The following is a 27,622-nucleotide window of genomic DNA, read 5'->3' on the forward strand; positions in this document are numbered from 1 at the left end:
GTGACTGGGAGACATGTCTCACCCGAGTCATCATCGCATGTCTCACCGTTACATAACAATAAATTACGCGCTCCGCTGATTGGTGGTAGACTTTACTTAATTATTACTTATTAACTGTCATTTTTGTAATTCGATAATCCAATACCGTGTGTCGATATATAATATGTATGTTACTTAAGCTTAGACAATTGTAATCAATCAACAACCATCGATTTCGTCTTAAACTAACACAACATTATTGTATGCGTGCCAATAACAACGTAAACTCAATATGACGACTGATGATGATGATAAGTTCGAAATTTAAATTGGTTAATCCAATTATTTCATCTATAAGTAAACATGCTCAAAGGGCATATTTTTTGTAACCCCACAGCAACAATGGACTCGTCGTTTTGTGTAAATCATCATAGGAGGATTAGGCTATAATACAATAATAAAAACAGAACAGAATTCCCTAAAAGGGATGTATTATTACAAAACAGATAAATAAGCCCGGGAGGTAAACGTATTTTTCACTAGACAGAGGCCTATTGTACGATGAAAATGACGAATGACCATCAGGCCTAGGAACCTTCATCATTTATTCATTTTATTGGGCAGTCGGAATTAAGAGGTAAGCTCATGGATGTTTGTCATAATCTGGTATTTTTTGTATACATCAATAAAGCTTGGTTCCCATTGGACGCCAACGCAACGACTAGGCGCAACGCAAGTGAGATGACCAATCACAAGCGGCAGTTTGAATGATCTATCAAATTACTTGCGGCGCGCTTACGACCTTGCGTTGCGTCCAAGTGGGAACCAAACTTTATGACAAGGAAGTTTTTTTTTCAAACAACTGAACATACAAGAGACGAAAAGACGAAAAGTCCAACTTTCACTTTCATCAAAATTAAATATGACTTGTAGGCCTAATATTAATTTCAGGAAATACATTAAAGGTTGTATTCATTTACCTATATTTAGACAATTTATCCTGTTCATAAACCGAAAAAACCCCGATAACTAACTCTCAATGAAATGAAAAAAATATTGTTTATTCTCTATTGTTCTTTCAGCATATTTGGATCACAGAGACGCCATGTGGAACAGTCTATTCAAGCTCCATGGAAACGAACAGCAATCGAGCGAGTTTGACATGAGGACCTATTGTTAAAGAGGTTTGTGGCTATACGGTCGACTTATTTGAGGTAAATGCCAGATAAATGACAGATAATAAACGATGTAATACCAGTTTTATTATCTAATAATAACGCTTATTTTGTATTGTTAAAATACACATTGAAATAACATTTGAATGGATTCGTTTTACTATTTCAACTTATCAGTTTAAGGTAATAATACAACTTGTTTGAATCATTGGAAAGCAGGTAATACAAAATGAGTAGTGTCGCTAGAAGGAAGTCTCTCAAAACTGTAAATTTGAAAAAATTAAATTCGGATGATATCGGACAGTTAAAAGACACCAGAGCTTCTGAGCTTGGTACGATTGTGAAATGTCACAATCATGCGTACGCGGTGTCAGTGAAGAGAGAGGTCGCTCAATGGTACAACGAACAGAATATTGCTGTCACAAAGTTATCACATGGACAGCAAAAAGTTTACAAGAACTTGTTGAAATTTCATCAAATCAAGAAAGACATCAAAAGAAAAGCGTATATTAATAAACAAATTGAAATACAAGAAAAACTTCGAGAAAAAGCAGCGTTTGAGAAGAGGGAAACAGAACTAAAGAAAATATCTGAAAAGAAAGCGAGTAATGTGAAGAAGAAAAGAGATCTTGACCAAATAAGGAAAGAGAAAAGTATTTTGAGATCAAAATACCAGGTTCTTCCTGGAATTGGAGAAGAAAAAGAAATCGAAAATACTGACACAAAAAATCATCAGACACACATGTTGACAGAAAAGTCAAACACACAAGTAACATTTGAAGATGAACAGGATTCTATACTTCCACCCACAAGAGCGTCTTTGATACTAACACCAGAACTATCTGATCTAAGTGGTAGAATATCAGTACCAACCTATTCTATCCAGCCACCGAACAGGAAAAATGAAAACTTTCCACATAGGTACATCGAACCCCCGCAAAATATAAGTCGGGCGAATTCGTTTACGGTTCCAAAAGTATCTCCAACTACAAGTCCAGTGAAGGAACATAGTTTTGTTGACGTGATTCAAAGGACTGGTTCACTAGTTATTCAGAAACCATTGGACTCTGATGCATCATTAATTGAAGTTGTTAACAAAGTGAACAGTGTTGGATTATCAAGGAACGATTCGTTTACTAAAATGAAAATGACTCCGCCACATTTTAGTCGCAAACCCTATAAATCTAAAAGTAATGAACTCGGAGATGATTCTGGAGTTGATTCAAGGACGTCCAGATTGTCTGAAGAATCAAACTGCCTTCACATCTCATCATCTCCACATAAAAAAGATTTAAACCCCCATACAGTGCTACCATCAATCTCGAACGTTTTAGTAGTAGATGACACATCTTGCAAAGACTTTGATGCTGTCGATGCAACTAATAGTTTGCTTAGAACAACAGGAAATGGAAAATTAAAACGTAAGAAACGTCTAGACCAGAAGTCTAAACTTCTCGACGACATGAATAAATACCACGTAGGCATCCTTAACAGAACGTTTAGACTGCCTAACTATCAAGTACCCCAGATACATCATGTTACACGTTATACAAAGAACAGTCAAGGTAGTTTAGTACCGAGTGAGCTGACAGTGAAACCGGCCTCAGAAGAATTCAAATTGCCATCAAACAGAAAGGCGTATATGCTTAGAAAGGCGTTGACAACCGAACGAGCAAACGAGCCAGAAAGAGAAAGAAAACTCAAGGAATTCTTCGGCAAGATGTCCGACATGGGTATGTTGTTTAGGCCTAAATATTGCTTATAACAAAACAAAGATAATTTGTTTAATTTTGGGTAATTATAGGTCTATATAGGAGGCACAGTCTCTGAATACGATTTACACTTTCTTTACTCTCACCGTACGTTACAGTATTGTCATAAACACACAGAAAACAAATAATACACAGAACAAAAACAAAATATAAATGTTTACACGAAAAATCAATCCCGAATGTAAGTACTGTAATAAGCCTGCTGTTGGACTTCAACCAGCACAATCATCTAACTTAGTAACAGTAATATGTAATTCATTATTGAAACTCTAATTATTTGTTTTAGTTTGCTTCTTGAAGGAAATGTTTGAATAGGACTTGACACATTTTTGTCTGACGTGGTCTGAGTGACAAATGGTTACAGCCAACGTATTAGCCAATATTTAAACAATACAAAAATGATAATTTTGTTTTTTGCAGATAGAGAAGTTCAAATAACTCGTAGCAAATCGAAGACAATGAGCGGTCGAAGGGAACCATTTCGTCATCATAAACCAGACGACTTTTCCCATTCGAGCCCTATGAGAAACAACGTGTATGGGTACATATTAGGCACAGCACAGGGAGATGTTACGGATGTAAAGAACTGCCGCTACCTTCGAACAAATGAACACATGGGCTCAAGACGGGGCAAAGTTTCTAGTTGGGGAAAACATTATTAAATGAGATATATATAGGTAATATGTATACACATTAATGCAAATAAAAGTTGAATTGAAACCAAATATTTATATCGTGTGGGACATTATGCACTCGTGTAAATGCGAGTACCCGAAAGGCCTACTCAAGAAAAGGGTGCAAAATGTCAAGTTAAACCAAGGCATATTTTTTGTTAATACTTTTAAAATGAATAAATGTAATAATATAAAGTTGGTTGTTTTCTAGTTTGTTCACCCATAATCTCATTAACTAATCCATCTATTCAATTCCTATAAAGCTTCGTTTAATTCAATTCATATAAAGCTTCGTTTAAATTTGATTGTTTGAGTGTGAACTAATTCAGTCTTTTGTTCGATGTTTCGTTCACTTGATTGTCTCTATGTCTGTCCGCACGATTGTCTCTATGTCTATTCGCACGATTTCCTCTATGTCTATTCGCACGATTGTCTCTATTATTATGTATGTCCGCATGATTGTAGTTTATCACATTTGCCGTTCATGAGTAACTAATGATCTTGAACTTATTTCGAAAACCAATAGCATTGATCTTCGGCATTTCTTTGAACAAAGCATTTACAAATTCAAAACAATGGGAGCTTATTGAAATTGTATGGGTCACGAAATACGTGTCCGTCTTCACCCTGAGCTATTTATACAGCAACGTATATTCTATTACAAGTTCACCAAGGATAGGTTGACCTACAGACTATGAACGATCAATAATGTTGTTTGTTCTTTAGCTTTCGTGAAAATGACATTATCCTTGTTTAAATTCGTAAACCGACTTTGAAAAGAAACGCCAACAACAATGGAATCGTTAAACCAACACAATCATAAAGGGTCGTTCATCAAACGACAAAGTTACAGCAAGTTCTGTACGTTGCACACTAATCGATATCTGACTGAAAGGCGAGTAAACAGTCGGTTCATAGCAACCAAAGCGCTCGGTATGGTGACCAAGTTTGTAATGCAGAGAGTACACATATGCAGTGTTATGAAATGATACCATTGGGAAAATATTAAACGATTATGTCTCGAAAATCGGATAAAAATGGCACACTTGTCGGTGAGAAATCTCAAGCAGTTTATTCTGCTAATTGGAAACTGGATACGCTGCTTGGGAAACGACTTAGCATGTTAGATACATCGAAACGAAGAGTGTCTCATAGTATAACGATAGATCAAAGGATTGTGAACAAACGGTTTCAACTGAAGCTTCATCAGTCTAAAGTATACAATGCTAGAATGACTGGGAACCGGGATTTACTAAGACAGCTTACACATCGAGATAACTTTTCAAGTTTTAATACTTCGGTAGGCCAAGACGATAAGTATGCCGTTAATTTTAATAGGAATTCGGCGTCTGCACCTCCCGGTACTCGTCGTCGGTCTGAGAGCAATGATTATCAAAAAGAACCTGCAACTAGGGATATATCATCAACGTCTAGACAGGTTGAATCTGAACAAGAGTTGACAACGAAAAGAGAAAGCGCTCTTAAAGCATTGCAACGTCGAATGTCTTCGAGAAATATGCTCATTAATAAGACACCGAGTGAGCTGTTAAAGGTATCTTCTGGACAACTTCCAGTTATTGAATGCGAAGATGAGGATTCTAGCGAAGTTAAAAGTAAGAAAAAGGTTGTCACGTTCCCACAGGAGAGAACAACATATTCTAAAGAGGATTTAACTGACACTGATTATCAGACTACTGTTGATTGTCTGCTAGCTAAGCGACGACAACGACCAGTAACAGCTGCTACCCGATCTGTGAGCCATACTAAAGAATTAGAACATGGCATGGTTGCAGATTTAAATAATAATAATTACACATTACCGACTACTAAGCCTAAAAGACGGCCTAAATCGTCTACCGTACCTGGTCTCGAAACAACAAGTACTCGATCTATATCTTCAAGTGATAAACAACTAAAATCGATTGATTCGTCTGTTTTAGATAGTAAAACAAATATGAACGATTCTAGGGTAACGGAAAATGATTCTCCACAGTTGAAAATCACATCCAGCTCTACAAATGAGAAATTATCTGAAGAGATTCTTCCGATAACGATACAGGAATCAAGTATTAAACATCTTGAACAATTAGAAACCAAATTACAAAGTAAGAGAAAATCAATTTCGACCAATCCTAAAAACAAACTTATTCCTAGTATATTTGGGGAGCAACGAAAAGTAACAATATTTGATGTAAATCAGGAACGAATTGACTCTTCTAATTTTCCTTGCCGTTTTGATAACTTTTTCGAAAGTCTAAAAGGTCTGGAAAACGATCAAGATCACTGTGCTGACTACTACACAATGCGGTTACAGCAGACTTGTAATAAAAACGTCTCAAGACAAGAGCATCAACAGACCGAAGAGGAGAAGTTACACTCCATCAAAAGTGTTGGTAATGTTGCCGCTAAAAACATGACATTCAGCGAGTTGAATCATGACTTTAGTGACTATCCATCCCAGTACTATCTTAACCCACGTTCATCATCAAACGTTGCCAGGAATGCAGGTAGTTTTTCTGTAAAAAATGCATGGGATGTTGCAGATCAATTACAATAATTAAACTTTCACTTTCTGGTAAATTTACCAGAAAGTGGAAGTTTGTGTAGGATTGGAAAATGGAGAATTGTGTAGGAACAATAATGACATGTTGATAATATTCTATTGGCGTGAAGAAAATATGCCTAACAATTGATTTCAGGTTTCCTCAACTTATTTAATACTTTACGGTATTGAAAAAACCCGAAAGTTTAAGTTACTAAAATTAAGTACTATTTGTTTAATATTCTAGATAAAGAATTTAACGATGATCATGTGATCAGGCACCGGAAAATAAACAAACTAATTAAATAACGTTTTTTTGACTCATTGTTGGAGAACAATACATCATTGTAAGTCTCCCTTGACTTCTATTTAATTAAGATACAATTTCAAAGTATGTGCTATAAATACACCAGACCAATTGAACACATGGCGGCTCAACGAAGCCTCTCATGTTCTTACAAATCAAGATGAATACTCGATGGATTAAATGTATGTAAATTGCAATTGTATCTGTGAGTTTAATCCTTATACATCTTATACTTAGGCCTATACTTTTTTTACTTTATTTGTTATACAAAAGAAAGTTTGGTTGGCATGCGGGACCATTAGTGCACAGAATAGATCCGAATCATATTTTTGATTGCATGGGAAATATTACATGACGCTACGCAAGATTGGTTTTCACCAGGACACAACATAATATGACGTACGCACAACGTCAAAAAGTAAATTGACCAATTACAAGCGATCCGATGGATAATGTCGTTTATGATTGGTCGAATCATTAACATTGCGTGCACGTCCTAGTTGAAACGAGCCAATAAGCTTAAAATAAAATGAAATAATGCTAATCTTAATTTCATAAGATCAGAGAAAACCAATAATGTTAACTTTAATCGTAAAATTGTTACATGTATTATTTGTTGAATATATTTTATATTTTGCTGTTTATTAGTTTAAATTAAACTCATGATTGGTATATTACGTCATCACTATGTGAACACCTTAATTACAAATTACTGATGTTTAATACCTCACGAACTCAATGTCTTTCAATGTTATAATACTGTAGTTCATTCATGTGGTTTATAGTAAATTATTATATTTATGTAAATAAAAATGAGAATTATAAGCAATAACTCGGAGTTTTGATTTCTTTTTTAAATATTCGATTATTTATTTAAATTAGGCAAAAGGAAGAAGTATTGTCACAGTATATTGTATATTAAATGAAGTTGTTCCAGTGCTCTGTCTACACTATCAACCTAGAAAAAAAGTGTGATGTGTCCAAATATGGTAGTGATATAACATCATCATGTCCATTATTATAAGCACATCACATTTTTGTTGTGACATCAAGTTTAATAGACAAGGCTTGAGAAGGTTTAAATTGACCAGCCATTGTTGTACGGATGGACAACCTTTGACCTGTTTTCTAACTTTTAAATGATCAACCATCTGAACTAAAACCTGGGTTTACGTGTACAGAGTTTCCATATAAGGAAAAATAAGAATTGGTTATAAAACATGTTTAAACTAGTTAACAATTTGATCAGCATCTAAAACAAAGTTTTTGTCTCAAACGCTCACCAAATTTCAAATGGAATATATAACCAGGCCTATTATTTTCCGTTCCTTTCACAATTTAAAGAGTAGGCCTAACTCTTTGCGAGATCATAGAGTGCCAATGTCGTCAGCATTCCTCGGGGAAAAGGGCACGTAATCATTGTTCACATTTTTTATTATAACACTTAACTACTTGTTAATAAAAAGCTGTAACTTTACGAAAGCATACTTTCGTAAAGTATACATTTCTGTTACAAGTAAATTTAAATGGTACAATAAATAAATGGTACAATTTTTTCTTTTTATTTATTTATTTATTTATTTTATTTATTTAACAACATATTTATACAGGATAATACACAATCAAGTAGAAATAAACTTGTTTTGCATTGTGGTCCTGTCGACAAAAACGGATACAAATTTAAATCTTATACAATTACGATTAATAATAATAGCAACAAAAAATATAAACTGGAAGTTAAATGTTATAAAAAGAAATGAGATCTGTATCTAGCTTTAAAGGACATAATCGTGGGTGAATTGATTATGTTTGTTAAGGTTTCCATTAAGTTTAAGTTCAACAGAATCAATATTATCAATTATTTATTGCATTATTGTTCTGGTTATATCGACTTTGGTGTAAATTTAGCCTAATGAATCAATACTTATCATTTTGCATTATTTGAGATGGGGGTTCATAGTGGTAAACTAATCCAACCAATGAAACTATCATTTTGTATGATGTATCGATAGTTTGAACAGGGGCTTAAGGTGGTCACGTTAATGAATCAATATAAAAATAATTTTGCATGATGTATTGCCGCCTGTCTAAACAGGGGCTTAAGGTGATAGCGTCAGTGAATCAATATAACATTCATTTTGCATGATGTATTGCCCCCTGTCTGAGCAGGGGCTTAAAGTGATAACGTCAGTGAATCAATATAACAATCAATTTGCATGATGTATTGCCGCCTGTCTGAACAGGGGCTTAGGGTTATAACGTCAGTGAATCAATATAACAATAATTTGCATGATGTATCTCCAGTTTTAACAAGGCACTGTGGTGGTAAGGACATGTTTTTCAATATGTCTTATTGGTTGCTTGTCTTTGTGATATATCTTGCAATAAACTCAAATGAGGGTAAAGTATTATTTTTTTAACCAAATTCAGTGACGTGTATAATTGTTATACATTCGACCGCCGATGTACAGTTTTATTTATTTATATTTTTATACGCTTAACTCGCCAATTACTAGATGGATACACTATTTAAAGATGTATTGTCCCTTTGACTAATTAAAAAAAAAAGATTTTTTTTTATATTTCGAAAAAAAGTGGGTCATTTTGAAGTATCATAATAACTTTCACCAAAAATTAGTCGAAAAAAAAATTTATTTAACCGAAATACAGAAGTTTTTTGTTCAAAAAAAAACTTCCTCGCGATCTGTGTGAAAACATCTTATCAACCGCGACGAGTTGTAAAAATTCCTAATTAGCATCATGCATAATGCATACTCGTGGCTTGAAATCTTTGTTTACTTTCGCTTGTGACGATTTTCCAGACGAAATGTAATCAAATTAATTTACCTGTTAATTACGTAAACTTGTTGTTTTTGGCTCAAATTTTCGACTTATTACTATGATATGAATATTACTTTGATATGGCCAATTTAAATTTAGAATATTTTTTTTTTCATTTTTTGTGTTTCAAGGGACAATACATCTTTAATAGACCTAATGGATAAACTATTTATTAAATTTTATTTCATGACTAACAATTAAGACCTGATACCACTCATTAGATGCATTAGATAGTTCTTATCGTTGTATTATTTTTGTATTTTAGGCAGAATAATTATACTTTGCGAAAATCAATCTGGTGAACTTGCATGCGAATCTGGAATTGATAAGCCGACATTGAACATAATATCAGCAGAGTACGGGCGAACACAACCAGGAGTAGAAGGAGGACCGTACTGTTACCATCAGACAGCTTCTAGCCAAACGAATTGCTATAATGACGTCTTAGATTATGTGGTTGCAGACTGCGAAGGACTCTACACATGCCAGGTGACAGCTTCACATTCTCTGTTTGGTGGTGACCCTTGTTCTGGGGTTTACAAGTACCTGGAAATTGAGTATGACTGTCCGGAACCCGAAGGTATGTATACACCATGAAGTGAGCATTCCAAATGTCGCCCGTCAATACATCAGTGGCGCAAGGCAGAGGCCTGAGGCCCATGGTTAAAAGACGCTAAGTGGCCCTCCACGCTGGAAAACTGTAATAAAGCAAAAAACTGGTTTTGGTTGAATTAACCGTTCAGTTTGGGTTGAAAGGTGAAAACTGTTTTAATTTTTTTCCTACGGAAGTAGTGAAAACAATATTTAAAATAAAATAAATAAAAATATTAAAATTTAATCTTCATTTTGTATGTTTCTTGGCGGGACAATACGTCTTTAAGTTCTTATTTACTTAATTGTCTATGACATATTGTCGACAATATTTTTATCTCATCGTTTGGTTTTTGTACGGTGTGACAAATTCAATACGAATTATCCAATATTGTACCATATTTAGGCATATCACTGCCATATTTAGGCACATCACACTTTGTTTTGTCAAACTAATTTGGTAGAGCTTTAGATGATTGTTGTCTACGTTACATTGATCAGAAGTATGTTTATATCGAGTTTTTATCCCAATTGATTTTGTCACAATGTATGCCTCACATCTCAAGATAGGTTTCATACGGTAATATACACGGATAATGTCTAGTTTAATTTTTATACTTTTAATCTTATCAGCAAGTGGTTCAGGTATCATTTTTCAATATCATTTTTTATTTAAATCTATATCGTTAAAAAAGCCTGATTATGCTTATAGAACAGATAGGGCAACGTATTGTGTAGACTTGCCCCAAGCCTGTATTTATTGTCTTTTTTTATGTTGGTCCACCAGTCGACGTATGAAACGCCATATGTGCAAAAATATTTATCTTTATTAATTACGGGCTAGAACCTGGTCTACGTATTGTATATGATACCGTATTATTTGAGACGTAGACGCAACGCAAGTCTAGTATCTTCAGTCCTGTCATTCTTTCTTCTTCCTCAAAATGATAACCCAGCATCATCAGCCAGTCTAACAGTGAGTCTCTCACTTTATACTCGTTTGTATGTTTAGCTATAATATTAACACACACTCTGACAAATATTTTTAGTGTTTGGTACTGAAACGTGTCCAGTCACCCATGGCCCTGCACTTATCACTCGATCTCTATCGGATAGTGGTTCATCAACTCTAATCAATACCGGAAACCCGATTCCGTGCTCTGGATACATCAGCGGATGGAGGTTTATTCCATCCCAAACTGCCGAATTAATTGCACTCGTGTTTAGACCAACGCCAAACAACGACGGCTGGATTTATTATACTGTCGGTAGAACAGTTATTCCTGCAAAAGATGTTTTAGATAAAGTACAGGAATATAAACTTAGTGAATCGGATTGGATTCCCGTGTTACGTGGTGATATTATTGGTTTTCACCACAGCAGTGGATTGTTGAAACATGATGATCAAGATCAGACTGTTGCCACTAGTCAATATCTTCTGAAGGATGGCGCAGAAACACTGACGGCTTTTGTGACGTCAGAAACTGTATTGTTTTCGTCTGATGCTGTATGGCGCGCGTATTCTCTGCAGTCATTATTTACAGGTAATTATTGAAACTAATACATAATGTAATGATATTTAGACAATTAAGCGACGTTGGGCCCGGTTAGAGCTTGGATGGGAGACCATCTGGGAATGCCGGGTGCTATATATGGAGCTGGGGTCCCATTAGGCATTGAAATCAGCACTGCTCACTCTTATGGCAGCCCTTGCATCTAGTATCTGCCTCAGACGTATTGGCTTATGCCTCTCCTCTGGTTTAGGTGGGCACTGCCACTTAATTTTAAAAAAAAAGACAATTAAATTAAACTACCTAGGCCTATTGCAGGCAGTGGCGTAACGCAGAAGGCTGAGGCATTTGGTTTAGGAACTCTAAGCTGGAGGTCTTGGATGTTTTTAGCCTTTTTCGACATATTGCAATGCTTTTTTCCTCTGGTCACTGCTCAGGGGCCCCTATAAGCTCCGGGGCAGCTGGGTTTATAGCAGTTACGCCACTGATTGCAGGAGGTTTACTATTACTACCCAACCGACCACTATATAGTTTACTTTTTCCATTAACTTTGATGTTTAAATTATTTCCAACGCAGATTTTGAGACGCCACGTTTTCAAGTGGTTCGGCCGCCTTTGCAACAATGCACTGGCAATATTGACTTAACGCGTGTGTGGATGAATTATTGGCAGCCTTTTATCAAGAGAGGCGTCGTGACGGGATGGCGATTTGTTGCTCAGAGGTCGAGTTCAGTGGATGTTTTAATCCTACGTCCCACTGCCGAGGTCCTTACATTTCAAATCATTGCCAGAAAAACTGTTACATTTACGTCAGAAGACGTTGGCAATGAGGTAGAGCATGTGTTACAGTACTCGGAACAGGTGTATTATTTACCAGGAGATATGTATGGCATCTGGAGCGATGACAACAGTAATAATATTTTACAACAAACTCATACTATGTTTTTAAACAACGTAATATACTTGAGAACGGAAACGAACAAAGTGCTTGGTTCAGAAGATACACACGTTACGTTCACGCAACGTTTTCAACGATACATTTCATTTGAACCTGTCGTACTTGGTGATCATGGTGTGTATGAACTACGGGGCGCCGTCCGACACGCTACCCATTCTGTAAGACAGAGGCAGTGTGTCGGACGGCGTCTCGTATGACGCAAAAGTGTAATTACAAATGTTGGAATTCAACTTATAAAAGAATAATATTATACTGATAGAAAATGAATAAAAGTTTTCAAAGGTTACTATAAGGAACCGAACCGATTGCTTTAGAAAGGGACTAACGGAAAGATTGTAAAGGAGTGAACTTCTGGAATTTCACGACGCGCGTATTAGTACAGACCGTTACACAGCGCATGCTCAGAAAAATAGTTGTGCGTATAGTTTATTGGCGCGTTCTAATTTATCCATTTAATCTATTTTTACTAATAAATAATTTATGGTATACCACAACATTCGTGTTTTCAGATCCTCAATTGGTATTCAAACTTCACGTGGAGCAAGACTATAAACTTCAAAGTAACAGTATTGAGAGCATAACGAACCTAAACCGCATTGCGTGCATATCAAGATGTATTCAAAATGAACTATGCAAGTCCATCAATTATAATAACGGTCAGATGTCATGTGACTTAAACAACATCGCCAAAGACAGTGATCCTTCAAATTACGTCTCAGAGATTGGACAAACGTATTTGGAAATGGACCCAAAGACAACGGTAAAGTATACTGGATGTGAAAAATTTGACGCCCGCGTTCAAATTTTGATGAATTGGTACTGATTTTGTATGCGCGCGTTCAAACTCTGATGAAATTGTAGGCCTATTGAATCTGTACGCGCGCGTTGAAACTCTGATGAAATTGTAGGCCTACGCCTTGTGTTAACTTTGTGTCAGTTTGACAATTTGATTTTTAAATAAAGATATCGTAACGTACTTATTGTTCAAATTCATCAATATTAAGTGAATGTTTAAGGAAGTCGTGGAAATGGTAACAAAGGAAACCAGTAAAAATATTAAAAAATGTACAAGTTAGATAATAAAAATCCGGCCTGAATATGCTTAGCTTTCTATTACGCCTTTGTAAGTACGTTCTTACATTCTGTAATTGATGAATTACATCCAAGATATTTGCACGTCCACCTACCCTATTCATATCACCATCGAGGGCTGACCATTAATTATTGTTTTTATTGATTTCAGAGAGGTTTTAGCAAGTGTAATGTAGTTGATTGTGGAATTGGGAAGATGTGTGAGCCATCTGACAACCATGAGGGTTACATCTGCCGTTGTATTTCAACTGGATATGTTTCAGATTACTGTCCACATGAAGGTATGGAACGCCTAACGCGACCGTTGACAACAAAAAATACAATTCGAAATTATTTTTTAAAATTTATTTTCTTTATTTTTGTTTTGTTCAATCAAAACCAACAGCGATAATTAACGCCACTAACAGGTTTGATTACGAAGTAATTTAAAGATGCGACATACCATTTTCTGTATACTTAATAATTGTATAATTTTCTCTAGAATGTACTGGTGCTCTCGGAATGCAGTCAGGGGGTATATTTAATGATCAGATATCGGCTAGTTCTGTACATAGTTGTGCCGCGTGCCATGCGTATTGCGGAAGATTACGTCAAAATGAAGGTGATGTGAATTCAGCAAGCTCATGTACTTCAGCCTGGGTCACACTCCCAGGCGTGAATGAATGGCTTAAAGTTGATTTACTGGTTGAACACAATATCACAGGCGTTGTCACACAGGGACGAGATATAACTTCCGATGATCAATGGGTCACTCATTACACAATTAGTTACTACAAAGTGGACCAGGTAGGAGAGACATATATCACGGACGGAAATGGTAAAATAAAGGTAGGTCTAAACTTTTTCTTTTTTAAATTTTCAAGTTGGAAATTCTGTAACTAACCAAACAATAATTTATAGAACTTTTGGACTGGACAAGTGAGATGCAGCTTAGTTCGGAGGTTGTTAAGTTAATGACTTTATTTATCCACGAAGGGCCCATATCAACACATGCTTGTTCCTACAAATGCACATACAAATTGCAAATTTACAAAAAAAAAAACAACAAAAACAATACAATAAATGAATCATACAATTATATATAATGTTTCTATTTGAAAAAGAAGAGCAATGCATTTTTGTTTGTTATAATAACATATAATATGCATTTGCTATTACTTCATTAAAAACAAATAATTGTATAACTTGTTTTCTTTAACATCGGTAGAGGCACACGTGAATTTCCCTGCCTGTACAATGGGCCTATACTTGGATACGTCTATAACAATATGGCTACAAGTGCACATGCTTAACCAGCTTTAACAAAAACAGTATAATACCGTATGCGTAACCAAATATACAAAAATTAAAATTACTGACTATAAACTATTAATAATATTGTGTAAATACACATTTTATTTACTTATGCAGGTTTTTGATGGTAATTTTCACAGAGACGACCCACGTGCCCATTATTTTGATCAGACAGTACGAGCGACAGCAATCAAATTCCACGCCAAAGAATGGAAGGACTATATAAGTATGCGTGTAGAAATTCTTGGCTGCAGATTTGGTAAGATTCACAATATCATGAGTTTTAAGAAGTTTCAAGAATTAATTTATGTAAAGGGCATAGGCCTATGGCAGAGATGCTACCGCTGTAGGCCTACTACTGGCAGAATAAAGCTTGGTTCCCACTAGCGATGCAACCTACGCAACGTAAGCAAATGCCATTGCAATAATTGTGTTTGCCCCCGCCTGCGTGAAATCAAACCTGCTTGTTGCGCGTCAACGTTAGCGTGCCGTATACTTTGACCTGGTTCACCCCGCATACCTATATTTCCAGTGTACTTTTGCCTTGGGTTGTTGCGTGAAATCAAACTGATTTGATTTCCCGTAGCGCGCGATGTGTACAGCACTGTTCAGTCGTCGGTTCCCACTTGTGATTACGCAATACAACATTTGCGTCGATACGTCGCTGCGTTACGTTGCGTTGCGTTCTAGTGGGAACCACGCTTAAGCTTTCTCGGGGTAATGCTTGCTTCCCACTAAGCGTGGTTCCCACTAGAACGCAACGCAGCGACGTATCGACGCAAAGTGATGTATTGCGTAATCACAAGTGGGAACCGACAACGCAACAGTGCTGCAAAAATTGCAGGTTTGATTTCACGCAGGCGGGGGCAAACACAATTATTGGAAGGGCATTTTCTTACGTTGCGTAGGTTGCGTTACGTTGCGTCGCTAGTGAGAACCAAGCTTAAAGACGCAACACAAGGACGTAACGCAACGCAAGTGAATTGACCAATCACAAGCAATGGATTATTCGAACTGTCATTGGTTAACACGCTTACGTTGCGTTTACGTCCTTGCGTTACGTTCTAGTGGGAATCAAGCATTAGGATAACTGTTAGGCGTCCAAACACATATCTGACCCATGTGTACTTAATGATGAACCCAGTGCATCTTTCGGAAGAGTACATGTTAACCCTCGGGCCCATCAATCTTTAGCCCCTGTCGTTTGTGGTAGGTGGTGCACTGTGGCCATCGTTGGGTTTATCGCTTTGAAATCTAATGTAATTAATTGATTCATTCATTATACATACATGTTGATTAACACCATTTAGGACACCAATGGGCTCGAGTCTTCAAAGGAATATCTCGAAACGGACTGAGTATTTACGATGCGTGGGTTAATGGTACGGGTGCGTCGAGTTATTATGCGCACAGGTTTCTGATAAGTGATACGCACTATAGGAACGTGGCCATTATGAACAACTGGTCGTCACTTGGTATTACAAAAGTAAGTTAGCCTAGCTTTATCAACATGACATGATTTTTCGGCTGCCATCGAAATCAGCCGAATAGATTAGTTTGAAAGAGTGTTCAGTTTATTTACGAGCGGGTTACTGTAGGTAAAACGTTTTTAAGCATATAGACAGGTTCTTCCTGTAGAATCCTTCTTCTGATTGGCTAGATTTCTATATTCCTTTATTGATACTGATATCCTTTATCGAGTTCGTTATCGTGTCCGGTGTGAAACGATGGGGAAAAATCTTATCCTCTTCTTTGCCGTCGGAAAGTAATTTCAGGGATTCACAATTTTGCATTTGAAGATGATTTTCTTATATATTTTCCATAAGGTACGGCTGACTTTGTATTCCGAATGTCACAAAGAGTTAGTGTCGATCTTGTTCAATGGAGTAGGTACCACCAAGGACACCTGGTTCGCACGGGAAAACGTCGAGTATTCGCCGTGGAGTGATCTGACAACACAGAGCGTCAACTATTTCAGTATTGATGGTCATAGTAGCAATGAGTTCGTTATTATCACTTTATTCTTCTTATATCCCATGCAATGGCGCAACACAAAAGCCTGAGGCGCGGCCCCTCCAACGCTGGCTGGGAGGCATTGGGCGTTTTTAGCTTTTTCGACATAATTTGAATGCCGGATTTAGCCAGTGAGTCAGTTACCTCAAACGTATATGAACAAATTACTGACGAATAATAATGTGAATAGTGTACACTAAGACGTAATGTTGAGAGTACACCACGAGACTAACACTCATACCGCAAAAGGCAACTGCAAAACACGTCATGTGAAATCACCGAAAACACATTCATAAGCGCACGCGTACGAACGCTTCAATCAGAGATGTGCTTTACGCTTGGTTCTCCCACTAGAGGACGACGTAAGCGCGACGTAAGCAATCTAACCAATTGCAAGCGATGGATTATTCGAACTGTCGCTTGTCATTGGTCATCTCGCTTTGCTTGGCGTCCTAGTGTGAACCAAGCTTTACTCGTCCTTGCTTTTAGTACGCAGTACACGGACACACTTAATGTTACGATACACCAAATGAATTTTACTTCATGTTAGTTTATCATCAAAACACTCAGATATTGGTTTCCCGAGCACCACTTAATAGAGTGGGCGCCGGATTGGAACCTCATATAGGTTGCCTGAGCATCACATAGAGTGCGTGCTGGATTGCAACCTCAACAACAAAATTAATTACGGTATTTCCTCTGTTTTTATTATTGTAGAAGAAGATTTTTCATCAACAGTCATTATGGAGGATGTGCTGGAGACATAGGCTGGTTGATAGTCGATGAAGTCGATGAATGCAAAGAGTGGCAAGGGTACGACTCAAGCCCAGTAATACTTTATAGTCGAGCAACAACTAGACAGAATTGGTACACAGGAAGTAAGTAGGCCCAATCAAGGACAATCAGGACACTGAGCTCACCTTGCCAAGACAGGAACTCGTAATAGTCCGTTGTGAACTGATTTTGTCGCAGCCATAGATAAACCTTTTGATCTCCGGAGCCCATGCATCCTGTTGTTAAGATTGCTTTGGCTCAACAGTATCCCACAAAATGTCAAACCTAGGGCCTAGGAAAGGCCGTCCAGGCATCCAATGAATATTCATTGAATTCCGAAATAATGTACAAGATATATATATATATATTATAAAAAGAATACACGGTGTGGGTTTGTTTATGAAGTTCAAAGGAGGAAAAAAATATCTACATTTTAGTCAAAATATACCTACCGTCTTCTGAATATTGTACGAAAGAAAAAAAAAATTCAAACAAATATACCATTGCGTGGACAATTAATGTAATCTACAAGAATAAAATATAGGCCTTTTAGTTGATTTTATTATTGTGATTTCAGATATTGGATTTGCACGTGCGATGACGATCGACGTAAAATTGGGAAATTGACGGAAGAAGATAAAAATGAACCCGGCTGTTCATTATTGCGGTGGCTTTGGAGAGCGGTTAGATCAAGACACAACTTTGCGCTGATAACTAGCTGCATTATTATGTTAGTATGTTTCCATACGTGTTTGATTAAAAAAATGACCAGGATAATAATGTTCAGCGCACTGAGAGCTTGCTTATATGCGTTATATAAGAATGAACTATTATTATTTTTTTTTTAGTAATCGTAGAAGTTGTCATTGACAAATATTGGGTTGTAGGGATAAGTTTCCGATTGTTTTGCCACATTGAGCTAACGTTCCTATTTGTACAACATATTGTACTTTCAAACGACATGACGTTTGAAATTACTATGATAGTCAGCAAGGCCGTAGCGAGAGGTTAGAAACAGATGAAGCAAAGATGCTTTAAATATAATTGTAAATATAAAATATGACGATCTCTGCTGGGGAATTGGGGTGGGTGGTGCCAATTTCAGACAAGGCGAGTGTCTCGTCTGCCTCATGCTGGCTACGGCCCTTCCAGTATTACTAATGATACGTGTGAATAGTGAGGGAGTGGGAACAAACGCCGTCCGCGGGAAAAAAAGCACCCTACTGTTGTACATTTTAGGAATAAGTCTTGATCAACTCACTTGCGTTGTCTACGTATCTTTGCATTGCGTCACGTATCTTTGTGTTGCGTCACGTATCTTTGCGTTGCGTCTATGTATCTTTAGGGTTGCTTCACGTATATTTGCGTTGCGTCACGTATATTTGTGTTGCGTCTCTAGAGTGTTAACCACACTTAAACATTCGACACTTTTTCCCAGACAAACACTCTCTATTTTACCTCGTAACATAGACCTACTAGTCTGTTTGCCATAACAATAATATCATCGATATTATAATATATTACTGATGTAGATTATGTTTTATTGTTTTTGATGTATTAAATGATAGCAAAAAACACAACATTGTACTAGTATTATCATCAATTGTTGATAGTAATACCTGTCAATTCTCTACGTTTGTAATCATTATTTGATGACATTTTGTAGTTTATTACATGTTTTTCCCACAATGTTATATTCACAAAATAAAATACGTACTTTTATTAGGTGGATGCCTAACAACATTGATTGTAACCAAAACTATTTGAATACTTGGTAAATTATATTTACATGATAAAGTAATTTTGGTTGATGACTGCTATTATTTTGATAATACTGTATAAATATTCTTACATAATGAAACACAAACATAACAGACAAATATGATAGTAAAATATCTTACAAAATTGATGATTATAAAATTCTTATACACTAGTTTATAATATAATAATACACTATTAATAAAAATGTATGCAGTCTACACTCGACTGAACTTCCGGAAAACAAGAAAGGCTCCTGAAAATTTTTCTAAAATCAATTGGAAAACATTTTGGGCCAGCCAAAGGGTGTCCGGTTTGTGAAGATTTAACTACTTATATTATTGCAATATGTAAAAAGGTATTATTATTATTATTATTAATAAAATGATTGATGATAAACATTAAAAATATGATATAAAAACATAACTAAAGGCATTTAAAAACAATAACAAATGTTAGGCAGTTCCAAGAACTTGGTAATTTGGAAATAATTATCTTCTATAAACTTTTCTTTTCTTTGCATACTCTGTAACACAGCAAAACATCTTGTTGTTTTGTCAACACCACTTACTTTTCTTTTCTTATGCACCATCACTGTACCTTTTCTTCTCTGTTCATAAAAACAGAAAACGATATTGCTGTTTTGGCAACATCCCTCTAACTTCTTCTCAGCATCATCACTGCAATTGTTCTTTTTAAATGCTCATTTTTAGCAAAAGATCTTGCTGTTTTGGCAACATAACTTCCACCTTTCTTCTCTGTGCATAGCATGTAGTAAAAACAGCAAAAGATCTTGCTGTTTTGGCAACATCCCTCTAACTTCTTTTCTAAATGCACTATCACTGCATCTTTTCTTCTCTTCTCTGTACATAACCTTTAGTAAAAACAGCAAAAGATCTTTCTTTTTTTGGCAACACCACTTTAACCTTTTCTCTACATCATCACTGCACCTTTTCTTCTCTGTGCATAGCTTGTAGTAAATTGTGTACCAGAAGAGCCAGGATCTTGTTCATCGGATCCATGGCACCTCTTTGGAACCACTTGGGTATTGTTGTCCTGGCATGTTTAAATCCTAATTTATTCAAGATGTAATCTGCTCCTAAAGCTTCAATTTCTTTACCACCAAGAGACAGAAGTCTGCAACAAAAGGAAGAAGGTATCAAGCAAATAACAGGAAACCAATGGAAAAAACCACAGTATGAGCTTAAAAAATTAATTAAGTAATCTAGGAGGTAAGTCTTAAAGACGTTTTAAACATCTCTAATGTCCTTAAGTTGATCGTGCATACCTGACTGTTGGCTCTAGTTGCCATGTTGTACATTGGAAGACACGCCAGTCTTCCTCTCCACGAGACGGTGTCATATCTGCTAGTTTCTTGTCTGGAGCTAAAGGAGTAGTCTTTGAAAGATCTTAAACAAAAAAGGTAATGTTAAAGCACTACCGAAAAAAGTTGGTTACTGCAGGAATGACAAATACGTTAATATTAAAGCACTTTAGAAACAAGTAAATTACTGCAGTAATGACAAAAAAGTTCAGATCTTAACACAAATTTAATGTTAAATAACTACAATAATAAGTAAGAATTGGTTACTGCAGTAATGCAGTGGATTAGTTTGACATTTGACCATTGTATTTATTACCTTTATCTTTCTTGTCAATGTAACTGGACACTAGATCATGTAAAAATATAACCAGTTCAATGTCCATTGCCATGTGGATGTGGTCATCAAATTGGGTTATGAATGTTACATCAACCATTGGCTTCTCATCTGAATATTGGAAATAAATTGGAAAAAAGCAGAGATAATACATGCATCAATTACTGCGTTTGTACACTATGCAACAATTGTACTATCCAAATAAGTGGCAGCTTTAATCATGGACATTTTATGAAGTATTTATCATTATATTCTTAATTTAAACTTAAAAGTAAGCATCCCTTTGCACCAACCTGTTGGAATGTTTCTTCCTTGAAGATGTTTTGATCTCATTTGAAGGTGAAGTTTAGGAAGACAAAAAATGGGAACAGCCTCATGTTTGTATCGAATGTTTTCCTCTACGGATGGAATGGCTTGTAGGAATGGACGAAGATCTGAATGAAAAACAAATACACATAGTTAACTTCAGTGTAGTAGGCAGCTCTTGACTGAAGCTCTATCTACACTATCAAACTAGTTTGACAAAAAAAGTGTGAAGTGCCCAAATATGGCAGTGATATGCCCAAATAGGGTAGTGATAGAATTATTGATAGGGAAATTCATTCATACCTTCATGCATAGTAATTGAACATATATACTGGAAGCACTGCTGAATTGATGCACCGGTGGCAGGGTAGTTTGAGCGTTCAGACGCGGTGATGCGATAGATACTGGCCATGGTACCATTACTGTTTCGTTGAACCTGATTGTGTCCCAGGTAAAACTGTAGGTCTTGTAAGGTCAAAGTATCGGACTCTGAAACATGAAGATTGAATCAATTGCATTTCTGTTCACAATCACATAAAAATGATTCTTGTACTTTCAAATTATGCATTATATACTGTAAAACACACACACTTTTAATTTTTAATTTTTTTTGTATCTGCCTAAACTTAAACTTATTTATGCAATTGATTTGGTAACTATGGACGTCCGTTTCCGAAATAAAAGGTAAAAAGTATACATGGACTATTCTCTTATAAATCAAATGAAATTTAAAACACACATACCTGGAGAATTCTCTTGCACTTTCATAGACTCAACATCAAAGTGTATGGTTGGCTCTCGTAGAGCAAACAAAGCCCATGACTTTGCTCTGAAGTTGATTCCACCAAAGCACGCAAGAAGAACGCTGTTACCGGAAAGTTTCACTTGACCACCAAGAACGGTTCCCAATTCTGGAATGCTCATTTCACCAAAAACCCAATTTGCACAATCGGAGAGGAAACTTGAAACTGGCTGCCAGTGACGATGGTGATTTTGGACAGCTGTAAAAGGCAGGTAAATTTTGAAATATTAAAGATGTATTGTCCCCCTGAAAAAATAATTCTTAAACATTTTTTTTTTTAATATTCCAGATTAATGTAACACAATAGTTATCCACTTTGACTAAAAATTGGATCGAAAAAAAATGTATTCACCTGAAAAAAATGTGATTTAAAGCAAAAAATGGTCAAATTGGCTGCCAGCCAATGGATTTTTGGTTGAATTTAACCATTTATTTTGTCATTTTATAAGTGAAAACATTATTTTTTTTCGTTTTTTTTATTGAAAGTGATTAACTTTATTAATTAGTCTGATTTAATTAATTTTCATTTTTCATGTTTTTGGGGGACAATACATCTTTAATAATAATTGTTTTTAATGTATTTGTTGAATATTCTATTTTAATGTCACATAATAGTTATTCACTTTTAACAAAAATTAGATTAAAAAAAATATTTACCTGATTAAATTTTCTTTTTTCTTTAAATTAATGTAAAGCAAAAAATTGTCAATGGGTTTTTGGTTGAATTTAACCGTTTATTTTGTCATTTTATACGTTAAAGTATTTTTTTTTCACGGAAGTAATGAACTTTATTAAACTGCGAAATGGCTTATTCAAAATAAATTTTTTATTAATCTTAAATTGTTCATGTTTTTGAGGAACAATGAAAATGTTAAATTCTACTTAAAGATTAGTTTTCTGTAATTTACCTTGTGGAGGTGGTGCTGCTTTTGTTGCTTTTTGTGGTGCGATTATTGGTTTCGTCAGAATCTCACTTCCTAAACTGGCAAGCGCCATCTTGCTGCTGTGGAACTGTTGACTAATGAACTCTGTTAGCTTATTGATGATCTTGATAAGGTCAGGGGTCGTTGACCGTGTGATCATCATCTGTACAGTATCCCATTTGAAATCAATAAGTACAAATATGGATGCAGGTCTGAAAAAGAAAAATAGATGAGCTAAACATAAATAGTTTTAGATAATTGTTAAAGTGTTCAAATTGAATAAACTTTGTTTATTTGTTCATCTCTACACTATCAAACTTTATCTGACAACAAAATGTGATGTTCATGTTCATATATGGACATGATGATGTCATATCACTACCGTATTTGGGCATATCACTACCGTATTTGGGCATATCACTACCCTATTTGGGAACATCACACTTTTGTTGTCAAACTAGTTTGATAGTGTAGACAGAGCTTTAGAGGTAGCCTCTGCTTATAATAATAATCACTAACCTTGTTGTGCTACTAGCCTGTGCCGGATCTGACAGGTTCAATTTCCACTCATCCTTTATATTGAGGTCAACCTCAGTTAGCTGGCATAGTAGAGTACTCCCTCCCATGTAGTCCACTCTAACACTCAAGTCATCCAGTTTGGCTGCCACTGTGTGCTTTGGTTCTTTCCCAGGCTGCTCCATAATATGACCTACATTGCAAATTATCATTAAGCACCATTCACACATGTTATGTTCAATTCTTTATGTGCTTTTCCATTATATAAAAAATGATTAACAATGACAATTAAAGTACCAAAGCAGCGAAAATGGTGTGAATGTAGCTTAAACACATTTACTGATTGTGTTATCTTTGCTGTCTTTCCTAATAGTTCCATGTTGACTATACCTGTACTATGGAATTTGGTCATCTCCAGCCTGCCACCTATGACCCCTCCGTGTGAATCTATGCTAGACTGTTCAAGATCCAAGACAATCCGCACATCTTTGCATCCTGTGTTGTCAAGAGAAATCCAAACCTGCTTCTGTAATCCTTTCACAAGCCACCTAAAAAATTTTTTTATTAAAGTTCTGTCTACACTATCAAACTGTTTGATGTGCCCAAATATGGTAGCGATATGCTCAAATATGGTAGTGATATGCTCAAATATGGTAGTGATATGATATCATCATGTCCATATATGGGCACATCACATTTGTGTTGTCACAAAAAGTTTGATTGTGTAGACAAGGCTTTAAACTACAGTGAAAGTATAGAAGCTTCAGAATCTATAGTACAACTCTGGTAAAAACTACAGTATAGTTACTGCAGCAATCATAGTACATTTACAGCAGTAACTGAAATGAACATACTGACATTGCAATGTTTTGTTAATAAAAACTTACACAGATGTTCCCATGACGTTGCTCATATTCATGTTCACCTGTAGCTTTGATAGGTTTATACCAATCACCACGCGCGTATCCCACACAAGCTGTTTAGATTCCTTATCTTTACTGGACAATGGTGTGGACGTCGGCCTTTGCTGGTCCCTGCGAGCAATCAACTCGGCTGGTGTGCCATCTAGGTAAAAATATGTTTATAATGGTAAAATATTGTTTATTAACTATCGATAAGTGTAGTGCTGCTTTTCAGAAAAAAGGTTGTTTAAAAAAAAGGTTAATAAAATTGTGAGGTTAAAATGTGCTTATTAAATCGGCTTTAATAAAAAAAAGGCATTTGAGTACAAAAAAAAATTGTTTATTTGGAAATGCAAGCGATAAGTTTTAGAAAAAGACCGTACAGTTCTGTACGCTGGTCTTGTACCTGAGTTTAGTGCAGAAACAAGTTGTTGAAAAGACTGTTTTGCCACAGATTTTAGAATAATAATCAGCTAGCTTTTATTTTATTTCCAAAAGCCAGACTGCGGTAGAAATCTGGAAAGGCCATGTAATGGATGTTGATCTGAAATTGCTCAGGAGTAACACACACACACATATATTTTACCTGATGATCTATGCAAGAAAGCTTGTCTTAACGGAGTACCTCTTCCTAGTTGAGAGTACAGATTAAATAGGCCTGGAGAAGCAGAGTTGAAAGCTCCAGGAGTTCTCCACGAAGGGGGTTTTAAGGGGAATGATCTGGCGCCAGATAGATTCTCTAGGCTACCACCAAGCTTTGGGGATGACGAATCAGAAGAGTCTATAAAGCGTAAAGGTGAAAAACAAAAAAAACTTAAAATGTTAGTTATTGCCAATAAAGTTAGTAAAACAACAACTGTAATATCATTGTTGTATGTCATTACAATGTTATTTTTCTCGCTCCTACTTCAGCACAAAAATATTTTCGGTAAAAGTTGAAATCCTGAAAATTGTTCTATATCACAATGATACTAATAATTTTCTTTCATTAAAATGTTATTTCTCTCTCTCCTAGAAATTTGAAAAAAAAATAAAATGAAAATATTTTGTTGTGTAAAAGTTAAAATCCTGAAAAATGTTACATAAAACAATGATATTAATAATTGATGAATAAGATGCTATAAAAAGAATAATAATTGTAAATAATATTTTTTCTTGTTTTGTGTTTTTTTTAAATATTAATAGTGCCTTTTGAACTGAGTTAATAAATATTTTAAATTCTAGGCATGTTCAAGAAAAATAGAAATTAGTTATCTAAATACCATAATGTAGAATGGTGAATAATTAAAAATAAAATGTTGGGTTGCAGCGAGAAGTGACAAACAAACTTTTTGAGATTCTTTTCTCTCAGGATCAAAAGCAGTAGTACTAACATCATAGCAGTTAAAAAGTCACTATCTATATTCCAGTATACAAGAAGTATACGTAGACACAACAATACTCACCACACTCTGAGGGTTGTTTGGTTGGCAATTGCGTGGTACTTTCTTTACCAAAGAACAACTGCCGCGCAATTGACTTGCGGTACCATGCCTTGGGGAACGCCAGAACTTCCGTCAATCTGCGGATGTCATAGTTCAAGGATGCTGAACCAATGTCACACAAAACTAACATAGATAGAAAGGTTTAGGCAATTATGACATGTAATATGTGACATCACACAAACAAATTAAAATGTGAAATTGTCTTTTAAAATTTTAATACAAAAAAATTGTTTGCAATATAAACAGTGTGTATATGGTACTTACTAGAAAACTTAATAGAACTTGGTGATCCACTAGATGTTGAGGTGCGGCTTAGATGTGAGGGCGCTGGTGACGTGCTGCGAAGATTTTCAGTAACAACCGCTGGGGTTGAATCCGTAACATCTGATGATGTTGGCAACACGTAGGCACGCCGTTTACGAGACAGGTTTACCCGTATAAATTCAACTTTAACAGATAATGAATCTCGTCTGTTGCCTGTTTCCATATCTCTCTCGTTTAAGTTTACTATTGATAAAACAAGAATACAATAATTTCATAATAACAATATAGTATTATATTATATAACTGTAAAGATTATATTGCCAGAATCATAACAATTTAATGAATAACAATGCAAAACAAAGCTTATTTTATACAAAATGCATGTATATATATTTCTGAGACTCAGTTAAGCCTAATTTATGTAATTTTTAATCTAATGTTATGACTTACCAAACGCTGAGTCAACCCTTTGTTGTCCACCATAAGGATGAAATACAAATAAAGAGAAGTCTGAGAGACAGGCTGAGACGTTCAAACCTCCTTTAATGAGTTCAGACTGTTGGCGGGTCTGAGGACCAACACTTGATACATCTGGGCCTAAAATCAATAAAATTACATCAGCTCTGTCTACACTATCAAACTAGTTGGACAAAAAAAGTGTGATGTGCTCAAATATGGTAGTGAAATGATGTCATCATGTCCATATATAGGCACATCACATTTTTGTTGTCACTAAAGTTTGATATATTGTAGACAGAGCTTAAGACAAATATTTCCTTGATGTCAGTACAAAGATAATCTGTACAGAACAACACTTTAGGACATACAACTGAAGGTCTTCTGTGTTATTGTAATTCAGGTTGGGCAGCCTACTTTAATGCTCTGTCTACACTATCAAACTGGTTTGACAAAAACAAGTTTGATGTGCCCAATGGTAGTGATATGAACAAATATGGTAGTGATATGAAATCATCATGTCCACCACATTTTTTTGTCACATAAAGTTTGATAGTGTAGACAGACTATAATATAAGGGCCTATTCATATTCTGTTTTGTACTGACGATATTTGAACTTATAAAATGAATAAAATTGAAAAAAATCAATAGACAAATTACCTGCAGCCATATCATCAGTTTCTTTGATAGATGCAACATGGCGTGACGAGGAGAAAGCGAGCTCAACCGACGGTAGCTGCAAAAGGCACTGAACACGGGATATGGGTAAGCAACTGAATCGAATGGTGGAAGGCTTTATGCAGAGATAGACGACAACCTCAACAGGGAACGTGCTGTAACCAGATGTTGATGAAGACACTAGTGATGTGTTTGAAGGTTCGATTTCTACGCCACTGGTTACACTCTCATCTAAAAGCAATTAAAATATTTAATGAATTTTCTCAATAGTAATCAAATAAAATGAAACACTGTATACAATAATAGCTATTCTTGATACTATGATTCATAGAGTATCATAGGCAAATGTGAT

General features: G+C 35.7%; 4 protein-coding genes across 10 annotated transcripts in view; 3 read left to right on the forward strand and 1 right to left on the reverse strand.

Moving 5' to 3' along the window:
- The first annotated feature begins 465 nt into the window (after positions 1 to 465).
- Positions 466 to 3,724, forward strand: LOC144842600 (uncharacterized). Its single transcript, XM_078699047.1, has 3 exons — positions 466 to 616; positions 1,062 to 2,887; positions 3,347 to 3,724. Exons 2-3 carry the CDS (start codon positions 1,384 to 1,386, stop codon positions 3,586 to 3,588), a joined length of 1,746 nt encoding a protein of 581 aa, XP_078555173.1. The 5' UTR covers positions 466 to 616; positions 1,062 to 1,383; the 3' UTR covers positions 3,589 to 3,724.
- Positions 3,725 to 4,384: 660 nt separating this feature from the next.
- Positions 4,385 to 7,204, forward strand: LOC144842601 (uncharacterized). The gene has a single exon (XM_078699049.1). The coding sequence runs from the start codon at positions 4,616 to 4,618 to the stop codon at positions 6,155 to 6,157; it is 1,542 nt and encodes a 513-aa protein (XP_078555175.1). The 5' UTR covers positions 4,385 to 4,615; the 3' UTR covers positions 6,158 to 7,204.
- A 1,569-nt stretch (positions 7,205 to 8,773) lies between these two features.
- On the forward strand, positions 8,774 to 18,848 carry LOC144843509 (uncharacterized). The gene is made up of 11 exons (XM_078700296.1): positions 8,774 to 8,849; positions 10,931 to 11,425; positions 11,970 to 12,464; positions 12,860 to 13,110; positions 13,594 to 13,723; positions 13,924 to 14,270; positions 14,853 to 14,994; positions 16,046 to 16,221; positions 16,562 to 16,737; positions 17,466 to 17,626; positions 18,100 to 18,848. Exons 1-11 carry the CDS (start codon positions 8,783 to 8,785, stop codon positions 18,147 to 18,149), a joined length of 2,490 nt encoding a protein of 829 aa, XP_078556422.1. The 5' UTR covers positions 8,774 to 8,782; the 3' UTR covers positions 18,150 to 18,848.
- Positions 18,849 to 19,127: 279 nt separating this feature from the next.
- The window catches only part of LOC144843546 (bridge-like lipid transfer protein family member 1), a 34,388-nt gene continuing 25,893 nt past the window's right edge, over positions 19,128 to 27,622 (reverse strand). For 4 of the 7 annotated variants that reach the window (XM_078700360.1, XM_078700362.1, XM_078700361.1 and 1 more), the window contains 16 exons: positions 27,253 to 27,501; positions 26,586 to 26,732; positions 26,136 to 26,378; positions 25,833 to 25,994; positions 24,974 to 25,168; positions 24,373 to 24,550; positions 23,876 to 24,033; positions 23,489 to 23,678; positions 22,955 to 23,181; positions 21,988 to 22,245; positions 21,548 to 21,733; positions 21,232 to 21,372; positions 20,921 to 21,049; positions 20,569 to 20,689; positions 20,231 to 20,417; positions 19,129 to 20,128 (listed from right to left, as the gene is read on the reverse strand). In XM_078700360.1, the coding sequence (XP_078556486.1) occupies positions 20,120 to 20,128; positions 20,231 to 20,417; positions 20,569 to 20,689; positions 20,921 to 21,049; positions 21,232 to 21,372; positions 21,548 to 21,733; positions 21,988 to 22,245; positions 22,955 to 23,181; positions 23,489 to 23,678; positions 23,876 to 24,033; positions 24,373 to 24,550; positions 24,974 to 25,168; positions 25,833 to 25,994; positions 26,136 to 26,378; positions 26,586 to 26,732; positions 27,253 to 27,501 (2,780 nt within the window). In that variant the 3' untranslated portion in view covers positions 19,129 to 20,119. The other 3 variants (XM_078700359.1, XM_078700363.1, XM_078700357.1) reach the window with 3 other exon arrangements.

This window comes from Antedon bifida, chromosome 5 (genome assembly GCF_963402885.1).
Source record: "Antedon bifida chromosome 5, ecAntBifi1.1, whole genome shotgun sequence".
In the NCBI taxonomy this organism is placed as follows: Eukaryota; Metazoa; Echinodermata; class Crinoidea; order Comatulida; family Antedonidae; genus Antedon; species Antedon bifida.